The sequence below is a fragment of the Nansenia antarctica genome (genome assembly GCF_963989245.1).
Source record: "Nansenia antarctica genome assembly, chromosome: 2".
Lineage (NCBI taxonomy): Eukaryota > Metazoa > Chordata > Actinopteri > Argentiniformes > Microstomatidae > Nansenia > Nansenia antarctica.
In genome coordinates this window covers 66,060,294-66,071,348 of record NC_137675.1, presented here as the reverse complement: position 1 = coordinate 66,071,348, position 11,055 = coordinate 66,060,294, and the positions used below count along the sequence as shown (strand labels likewise).

General features: G+C 41.2%; 2 protein-coding genes across 2 annotated transcripts; both read left to right on the top strand.

Annotated features, from left to right (window-relative positions):
• Positions 1 to 201: 201 nt before the first annotated feature.
• LOC308150471 (epoxide hydrolase 3) lies at positions 202 to 4,611 on the top strand (the record flags this gene model as incomplete). Its single annotated transcript, XM_080523298.1, is given in 14 exon segments — positions 202 to 275; positions 898 to 993; positions 995 to 1,032; positions 1,460 to 1,498; positions 1,501 to 1,580; positions 1,839 to 1,966; positions 2,268 to 2,301; positions 2,305 to 2,328; positions 2,332 to 2,337; positions 2,343 to 2,378; positions 2,382 to 2,402; positions 2,406 to 2,423; positions 2,427 to 2,482; positions 4,512 to 4,611. Coding segments are annotated over 14 exon segments (750 nt in total).
• A 978-nt stretch (positions 4,612 to 5,589) lies between these two features.
• On the top strand, positions 5,590 to 10,613 carry lpar2a (lysophosphatidic acid receptor 2a; the record flags this gene model as incomplete). Its single annotated transcript, XM_080523297.1, has 3 exons — positions 5,590 to 6,325; positions 7,091 to 7,365; positions 10,563 to 10,613. 3 exons carry the CDS (start codon positions 5,590 to 5,592, stop codon positions 10,611 to 10,613), a joined length of 1,062 nt encoding a protein of 353 aa, XP_080379423.1.
• Between the last annotated feature and the right edge of the window lie 442 nt (positions 10,614 to 11,055).

Genomic DNA, 11,055 nt, shown 5'->3' with positions numbered 1-11,055 from the left:
AGGGGACAGCTCACACTCGTCACCGAGCCACTGGTCTGGACAGGTACAAGCGCCACAGGAATATTGAAGTTACATTCAACGACATCCATTTTAGTGGTTCCTACCTGTCTCTGGTTTCTTACTTGACAGTACTGGGTCCTTGTGTATGGCATGGTTGTCATCACATCCTGCCTGGTTCTTTCCCAAATCACATGGCGAGTAATGAGAGCCCTGTACGGAACCATCAAATCCTACGGGATCCTGCTCTCGGCAAACACCGGCAACTGTGGGGCAGGGTAAGATTGAGATTTGAGTACCGGTAGTCTATCCCCAATACTACTGTATAAAATATCTGGATGGTTAACATTATGGTATTCCTATTATTTATTTAGAATGTCATTGGAATAGGAAATCAACTTGAAGTTGTATTGATCTATGTAAGTTGAAAATGAGAGATGAATCTTTTTTAAGAGGTAAGAGGCACCTAGTTTTAGTTTTAGCACCCTCTCCACCTCCACGTTTCAACCTTTATCTACCCCTAATATTAGAGCCTGGATGACCAACAACAAGCTGAGAAATGAACATGGGGCTGCCAATAATGTTGACATTCCAGAAGTAATGATAGTATGATGGAAACCAAATCAGCTGTCAGATGATGAGCTCTGGATTGAGGTTCCATTACATGATGAGCACCTTCATGGATTGCCTGAGAACTGGCAACTCATCTGCACATTTATCTTCTCCCCTCTTTTTTCCATGTTCTTTCACCAAATACCTTTCTCATGTAACACATTGAAACTGTTACTGCACCTGTCCAAAGTTACAATATTTTGATCCAATCTCTTTAGGCAAGAATGCACTGACTTTCCCATAGCATTAGTATCTCTCTGGCCTCCCATCCCTCGGGTATCCCTGGAGATACCAGTGGTGTGAATTTAGCAGGCAGTTCCACACGGTGGCGCTGGATCGACCTAGCTGTGGAGACGCCCCCTCCCAGCTAGATGACTACTCTCTATTATGACATCAGGGACACTATTGAAGAATCTTTCTGGTGTACAATGAATGTGTCAGAGAGTAGTTAAGAGAGTAGTTAGTGTTGTATACTGTGTCTTCCCCTTTGATTACAGGCCACACAAGTTGTGTGTTAGAGTGCCATGTGACTGGCTTGGTAACAAAGCATTCGTAGCTTACACCTAAACACAACCTTCTCTGTAGCAACTGTAGACATGCCTGTCTAAGCCCCAGGAGGGTTTTCATGATGATGGCTGTACTTGAGAAACAATAGAAATGTACATTCACTGAAGAAGAGAGACCACTGCAATCCTAGTGGCAACGTTATCAGTATGAAAGCCACAATACTGGTGTAGGCAATATGTTGCAATAAGTCTTCTTCGGGCGATTTTCCGCCACCAGCATAGCCAGAGGAAAACAGCTTGTTGAAACATGTTACATGTTGTCTCTTTGCGCCTGTATATTCCAGTGTTTTTAATCTACACAGATGCAGTCTTGAGGAACCCTCCTAGGTCCTACGCTCTGGTCATGCCTGCTCCTTCCAACTACCTATAATGTCAGAGTTTGCTCTGTCGCTGGAGGACTTCAGGGTAACACTTACATCAAACATATAGGTATATTCATTATCTCTTATTCAGACACACACACACACACACACACACACACACACTCACTCGGACACACAACAGGTACTGTATTTCCCCTTCTGTACCATGTCTCACTCACTGTCCACTCCCCTCATTTTCTCCACCTAATGTTGACCCTCGCCTTGTCCTCAGACCTGTCCCTGTCATGATCAGACCTACTTTTCTCTCTCTCTCATTTCTCTCTTTGTCCACTTCATGCAGAGTCTGCTGTGTGGACGGCGTGTTGGCATCAGGAACCGTGCTCGGAGGCTAACTGAAGCCCAATTGGAGGGTTACCTCTATCGCCTGACTGCCCCTCTAAAGTACTACCTCACTACCTCACTCCTCAGGTCAGCAACCCATCCCCAAAACACAACTACTGTATAACATGGGTACTGAGAAATACCTTGTGCACTTGAAACTCTTTGTGTAGTATTGGGTCTTTGCCCAACATCTTCTTCACATCATCTCAATGTGATTGTTTTAACATAATCAGTGACCTTTTGTATATATTTTAGAATAAAGACCAAAAAAAACATAGAAATAGTGAGAACATAGCACTTTGGATCAGCACCGGAAAACACTACCGTAGATCAGTGTTATATTACATTCTAATCTACAATGTGGTTCCATAATGCTGTCTACAAGTAGAAGGAAAGAAGTGGAGGTGTCAAGTCTGCTGTTCTGAGGGGAGGCTGACAGCATACTAGTGTAGGGGATGTCTAGGGGAACAGACCCTGCACTAGGGGTTCTGTGGTCTTTTGATCCATCCCAGGATGCAGTCACTGAGTACAGCAGGACAAGCCATAGACAGTCAACAAACTGCTGTGGGACTTCATTCTGGACAGAGAGGAGCAGCCATGCTGGCAACAGACATTCATATCACATGAATGGAGAATGAATGGGGGTCCTGCTGGTAGCCTTCATTAGGATAATCATCTGTTTTATTTAACCACAGGAACTCTTGTGGTTGTGCACCTCTGTCCTGGCTGCAGACAGTTTGTGTTGACATAACGCTACCGCTCATGTTTCCAAAGCGAGAGAGACCATAGTCACTGAACAATGCCCATCCAACCCCCAACTTTAGGACAGCACATTAACACAGTATTTCTTATAGTGCTAGGTTTAAATATTTTTTAATAGTTTTTAAAAATTATGTATATATATGGATTATAAGTGTTTGCCATTTGGGCCTGCTGTTATCCATAGGTTTTGTGGTCATCTTAGGTTCATCTAATGTCAGTGGTGTTATTGTATAAAATGGTCCCCAACAAAATAAACAACATCGTCTCCCATTCTTTTGATTACTTTTACATATTTTTTCCAGGTATTTTTCTTCCTGTGAATCCACACTCTTGAGGGATGACCTACCTATATTGAGGAATCCCTGATACATTTTTATTTGCTTATGAGTGGGAATACTAAAATAACAGTCTCACCATAATCACATCAGCAATACGATCCTCCTTTGATTGGTTAACTGCAACATGGATTGAGGATTGTGCTTAGATTACTCTTTGTTGCTTACAATGAAACTTGACTTTTGTCTAGGGAAAGGACTCTGCACAACTGAGGCCATGTGTTAGATCACTAGACTGCTGGAAGATTAGTAGGCCATAGCTCTAGGGATTCCTGGCACAGGCATCTGGCAGTTTTCACACTTGCTTCATAGGAATCGAAAAGGAAACATAAATTATTATGTTATCCACACCTTGCAAGTTGCATTGATCACACACACACACACACACACACACACACACACACACACACACACACACACATTTTAAATGCACACACACACACACACACACACACCCACACACACGCACGCACGCACACACACACACACACACACACACACACACACACACACACACACACACACACACACACACACACACACACATTTTAATCATTTATTTCTGTCCACATAGAAACAAGTATACAAGGACACAAATACTGAAGGCACAGATGGGATGCATTCACAAACAGACATGGACAATGTCTTTCACATACAAGACTCACGGGTACAAGTAACACCGTCTCCGCCATATTTGGCGGCTGCCAATAATCGCAGAGACAGAGCAATACTTGCTGAGCCTTTTTGCTTCTCCCTTGGACATTCCCAGTAGACGTAGTCCTCTGACAACCAATCTGTGCACATGTCCAAGACTGCCAAATATAAAGACTAATAGAGTACACTTATAGCCTAGCTCTGAGATGGTGTCTACAAGCTGCTGGTATTTCATGACCTTAGTCATGAAGGCTTCCTCTAGGCTTATATCAAAGGTGCATGCTACCTCTAATACAGACACCTCTCTGGACTCTTCATTAACAACAACAACATCTGGTGTGTTAGCAGACAACTGTGAAAAGTGACATTGGTCATTACAGAAATTGAACATGGATGCATTGACACAAGCATGTGTATACATTTTCATGTGTAACACACACACACACACACACACGCACGCACGCACGCACGCACACACACGCACGCACGCACGCACACACACACACACACACACACACACACACACACACACACACACACACACACACACACACACACACACACACACACACACACACACACACACGATGTTTGTTTCCCGCAACTTAAAACAAAACAAAAATGCAGCAAAGAATGTCAGCAAAGCATGTAAGTCGAATGATTAAATAAAATACATTACAAATTAATATGAGAATTAAAACAATGGGTAGGTAGTAGGCTAAACTAATATGGTGAAAGAGCCTCAATCTGAGCCTTGATCTGACAGGAAGGCACACTTGATAAATACGAGAGAGAGAAAAATAATAACCAATCTACCATTATAATTTAAGTCTGATCATTAAAGTGAATTAAATTACAAATGTATGGTGTGTATCTCCTAGTAAAATGGTGTGCACCACCAACTGTACATTTCACAAGACTTCCTCTGCCAACATGAGCGCCAGCCCAGCGCCAGTAGGTGTGTCGCCCAACCAAAGGTGAGACAGGTGTGGCTCGTCTGTCCATCGGGTCGCACGTCTGCTATAAAATGTCTCCTACCAAACCCACTCGGAGCGTTGACATGTCGGGTCGTGGAGCGAACTCTGTCCTGTTACTCTGATTACATTTGTCCGCAGCAAGTGGTAAGTAACTGATGGCATTCTTTCTGTCATTATAGATCGACCTACGCATGATTGTATTCAATACGTTTTGGCCATTTTGTGTTAGAAAGCTTTATCAATATTTGTGTTTTGATTAACAATTAGCGCAATAGGAAGACTACTTTTAGAGACACTCTCCCTGTAGAAGTTGAAGCTAATCTTGCTCTTAAAAATAGCTACTTAAAATAAAAAGTCTTAATTTACACTCTTCGGACCTCCCTTTCTAACGACTTTTTCTTTTCCTCCTTTATTCTATTCATTATTATTATTATTATTATTATTATTATTATTTCGATATGATAAATAGCCGTTGAAGTTGTACACAATGTTGACCCACTGTGCCCTAAAGTGTGTTTGTCGAGATCATTAAGTAACGTCTTCCAATCTGCATACCTTGCTGATGCCATGTATATCCTGTGTATCCAGAAAAACTGGAAATCATTTAATGTTGAAAAGTTGTCCTCAGAGTTGTCTGTTCGTTGTTTTTACAAGTATCAAATGTCATGCATTTGCAATTGAATGCACCTGTACCATAAGTAGTAGTAGGTAGTAATCATTCACAATAATGTTGTTTTGCATTTTCTTTTTGTAGATTCAAGCCTATATCTGTGTGCAACAGGCATGCATCAAATAGATTAAATTGAATTGCATCGACATATTTGATAACAATGTAGGCCTATATAGACGGTAGAGGCAACTAAATTACAACTGGCATATGTCATGGGGTGTAATTCCACCTGGAATAGAGAAAGTAATTAAAACCAATAAAATGCCAATACCTACCTTTTCATTTCCCCATTCTCTTTCTCTAGAAATGGCCATGGAGAGCAGTGGGAATGCATGTGACTATAGCCACAATGTTACCTTCTTCTATGAACTGGTTAATAAGACCATTACTGGAGAATGGAGAAAACGGGACTTTGTAGTGGTGGGACTCGGCCTGTTGGTCTGCCTCATTGTCATTCTGGCCAACATGATGGTAATGACAGCCATCTTTATCAACCGACGCTATCATTTCCCCATCTACTACCTACTGTGCAACATGGCAGCTGCAGACCTCTTTGCAGGTCTTGCCTATACCAATCTTATGTTTAACACCGGGCCCTGGACCATACAGCTGTCGAAGCACCAGTGGTTTGTCCGCGGGCTCCTGGTTGACGTTAGCCTGACTGCTTCTGTGGCCAACCTGCTGGCTGTGGCGGTGGAGCGGCACCAGACCATCGTCACCATGCAGCTACACAGTCAGATGTCCAAACGCAGGGTGGTGCTGCTCATCATCTGCATCTGGGCTGTGGCCATCGTCATGGGCGTGGTGCCCATTTACTGGAACTGCGAGTGTGATCTGGATAACTGCTCCACCATAGCTCCCTTGTTGAGCCGACGCTACCTCGTATTCTGGGCTTTGCTCAATCTTCTGACCTTCTTCATCATGGTGGCCATGTATACCCGCATCTTCATCTACGTGCGGCGCAAGAGCCAGCGCATGTCCCAGTTCACCAATGAGCTTGACAACGAAACTGTTGTCAACCTGATGAAGACCATCTCCATGGTTCTGGGTGAGTGTGGTGGTGATGGTGGTAGTAGTAGTAGTAGTAGTATGTCCAATATCTAAGTTTGGATTTCTTGTCAGTGAATTAAGGCTTATGAACTGCATCCATTCAAGTTCGGCATGAAGACACTATCACAGTATGAGTCACATGACGTACATGTAAGCTTATCTGTGTAATCCATCAATCAGCCACCATGTCCGTATCCCCAGACTGTTCCAGTCGGAGCGGCGTTGTCACACAGTCATGACATGCTAGTTTCCAGTTTACATGTTTGTAGGATCCAGACCCGTCCTAGAGACACAATCCCTAAATGTGCTCTGCTTTCGCCAGCATAGCAGAGACCTAACACGCTGTAATGCGATTGAGATAGTGAGTGTTGACACTCCATTCACATATACTTAAGCATTCCTCATACAGTAACTACAGACACTCAAAGGTATTTCAACTCTCTCTAACCTTGTTTGAACTTTCTCAATCAAATCTCCAGGCGGATGTGGTGCTTACCAAATCAGCTTGATGTCACACGTGTCATTTATCCAACAATCAATCATGAATCATTCCTAAAATTATTCACTTCCACACACCTTTTCACACTTGTTTATTGCTCATTTATCTACAGTGTTCTGTTTAAGTGGTAGGTGGGTAGGTAAGGTAAAGGTAAGCCTAATGGACATGATGGTGTGTTAATTGAGTACTTGGTCATTAAATGAACATGATCCCTTTCTCTCTCTCGTTTATCATCTCCTCTTCCTCCTTTCCCCATCTCTGCAGGTGCATTCGTGATCTGTTGGACCCCAGGCCTGATGACTCTGTTACTGGATGGACTTCTGGGCAAATACAGCCATGCAGTGAAATATGAGAAGTACTGCTTGGTTCTAGCTGAGTGTAACTCTCTGGTCAATCCCATCATCTATTCGTTACGGGACAAGGAGATGAGGAGGACGTTTAAGCGGATCCTCTGCTGCCTGTGCAGAAGGGGCAGTGACCAGCAGGGTGATCAGTCCTCAGTGATCAGTCCTGCCCCATTTGATAAGGTGCAACCAGAGGTACAAGACATTTCCATTGGCAAGTTCAGCACAGTGCAACTTTGAAAACATCTAACAGAAGAGAATATTTTCTTTGCCTCAAACACTGGCATTGGCTATGGCATATTCCCTCCCCTTGATTCACTGATAGTAATTGATATCTCCATCTAAGATGGACAAGATGGTGGCTCTGCTTGTCCTGTCCTGTGGTGCATTTCTTTGAATTCCTCCGTAGTATCTGTGAACACAAAATATTGTAACAGACTTATTGAAAGTCATAACAGTGGCATGTCAGTGTCTCACATCACTATCAATGTGGATGTTTTTCACTGAATGCTCCAGATATTTGCTCGGCTGCTACAAAAAACATTTTCGGTCTGCTATCATTACACAATCAAATTTGGTTAAAATGTAATGAGTCCAAAACTAAAATATAATGTTTTGATGCACATAAAGTATAATAAATATGTAATGGCGGCACACTTCCTGTGTTGTCTTCTTTATTCTTGCTCCTCTATACCCTCTCCTTTTGCTAATGCTTGCCTTATTGTGTATTTGTAAATAATAGGGGTTTAAGAATATTAGTTAAGTGATAGTAGTCTGTCTCTCCATCCCCACAGGAAAATATAGGTTGTGCCATGAAATCAGAGGAGGACAAGGCCAACTCTGCTCTACAGACAATCTACAAGCCACTTCCTCCAGAGAGCTGGACTATGCCTGGAGCCATGGAAAGATGATGGCTAGCAAAACCCACAGCCTACACAGGGGGCATGAACTTAATGGGATCAAAATAGGTCATCTAGCATGTTGAGTTGACAAAATGAAAAGTTATCTTTGGAACAACATGGTAATCTCAGTCACTCAAATGGTAACCTGTTTACCCATTCTTGTAAATGCTAATCATTTTTTGTTGTTTGTACAAACATTGTCTTTGTTTATCTGTAAATGTGTTACATACTGGCATGTTACTTAAGACTACCTCCATATTCTTTTTGTATATTTTGTAATACATTATAAAAACCCAGACTAAATGTAACATTTTTTTGTACATGATTCAAATGTCCTGTAAGAGGTCCTAATGCCATATCTTGTTGAAGTATGCATTGGGCTTTTGAGTGCCAAATATTCACTTTGCCAGAATACTTAATTAGGTAAAATGCCATCAAATTGTATAATGTTGTTTAACTTTATTATGCTTAAATGTCACAAGAGCATAGATAGTGACTAAAACCATTATAATTAAAACAGTCAACTCCCCCAAAATAACCAACCTCCAAATAATGAAAATCACACTAAATTATTTTATTAGTTTTCTAAGGAACACTACAACTTGTCATATTCTTCCTTTTCTTTTGTTTGACTCTTTCTAGGACAATTCTAAAGTTGAGGTATAAAAGGAGTTCATACAGACTCACAAGTCTGAAAACAGTGGGGTTTATATACAAGAGAAATGGAGAGACAGAGGTAGAGAGAGACAGGGGGGGGGGGTAAATACAAGGGTATGTGAAGAAGAGGGGAGATACAAAGATAAACAAATTGACCAACGGGTTAAAGGATCATCTGATTTGGTGCTGGAGAATTCAAACGTGGTAATTTTGTCTCAACCTGTATGGTAGATGGCAGAAATTGTATATTCATCTGTGGCTCTGTACTATTATTACAAATACTGGGAGGACAAACATGAATTAATAGATAGGGAAATAGCACCAACCAATAATAATACAAAAATAACAACCACAATTTGAAGCATGAGTAGTTACGGATATTTTAAAAAGTTTTTTTTTTGAAAGATCCAGTCTTTCTCCTGTTCTGTAGAGGTAAGGGCAGAGGGGCGCCCCCTGTCTTGGGAAAAGGACCAATGTCTGCTCCAGAAAAACACTAACACTTATTTAGATCTGAAACATTCTCATAGAAATAAGCAATACAGGAGTTGTGCCACCTTGGTGGAACCCTCACCATATTGATCCTACCCATCCAATCCTTTCAGAGCTGCCTAGGGACTAGCAGTGGTTTCTGGACCAGAACCCAATTTGGCCTTAAGTCAGTCCTTTTCCAGAATGCAATGAACAATAAGTTACAAATCATTCATGATACATTTTTTTTTAGCTAGATGGCCTGCAAAGTCTGGCATTAATTTGGAGGTTATTGCTAGAATGCCTTTTTAACAAGATGGAATGGGAATTCTCACAGCACCAAACAAACAACTTCAGGCCCATAAAACCCCACATTGAAACCCAATTAACAAAGTATTCAGATAACCATAAACCCCCCAAAAAACACTTTACCCCAACCCAGCAGAACAATAAAGGCCAAAGAAACCAGGCAACTCACCCAAAAGGAAAGAAAAAAAAGTTTTATAAAAGAGAAACACACTGAAACATTCCACAATCTGTACAGTGACATCCATTTACGACTGGTATTAAAAAAAACAAAAAAATAAAAAGGGGGGGGGGGGACGACGACAACTAATTTGGTGTACTGATAGCATTATTTGTTAGATATAGCCTCATGAAATGTTTATAATATGTAACAGCAAACAAGGACACAGTAATCTGGGTAATACATTGATCAAAGCATAAAGGCTCTTCAAGAGTTGTTTCTGTAACATGTATTAACAAAGCCTCAATTTACATTTCAATGTTCGTAAGTCTTTGTTTAATATAGATTTTTTTTATTTATCAAAACGAGTGTTAAAGAAAACAAAAAAAGAATGAAAAAGGAAACACATCTGACCAATTCTTATTTGGCTCCAGACCACCTGTTTAAGTTGTAATAAACTCAGTGCTGCCTTTTTGGTAACAGTTAGGAAGAGAAAAGCCCTTGCTGATCGGCCAAATCAACCAAAGGTACCATTTTTACCAGCGGATGTTATAAGATGGATAAAAGGGGGAGAACAACATGCCTTCCCATGGAATGGCTGCTCAACTGCACACAATACAATCAATCAATTCTTAAGCACAGGTGTGACAGACATGACAGACATGACAGCCCCCCCCCACCCCTCCCACCCCCAAAATGAAGTAACATGAGACAACACCATACACAGAAAGACACAGAAAGTACAAATAGACTTCCTCCTCTCCCCCAAACAGAAAATTTTGGCTTTTAACCAAACATATTGTGAGACATATCATAATTACATTATTGATAACGGTATTTTTGGTTTTGGTACAAGACAAGTTGTAGTGTGTTTTATCTGTTGGCCTGTGATCTCACAGGTTTCAGGTTATGAGCAGATCCTAGAAGAGCCCTGTCTAGCCTCCCATTAGCAGGTGGAAGTCCCCTGTCCACAGTTGAAATACACCAAATAACTCAGAGAAATGTAACGGGGCACCAGCCAGCATGATGACGGAGACTCAAGAACTCTGTACATACAGCATTACAATGCATGATGCATGTATTCCTTTTTGGTCTTTGTCATTTATACCCTTTCTTTTTGCTAATAAAAGTGAAGCTAAAAAACTTGAAGATGAACTGAAAACCATCACTTAACACTTAAAAGCCTACATGCATGGAAGACAGTCACATATATTTTTTTTCATGTCACATTATATCACTGGCCCAAACTCCTTCCACCCATCTCTCCTAACACCACTGTTAAGTTCTATTTAACTACTTTTATTTGGTGGCTGGTGCATTCTTTGTGAAACAGCATTAGAAAAAAGGCTACAATCAACTAAAATTAGTTGACAGAAAGAGATAAGTAAAGTC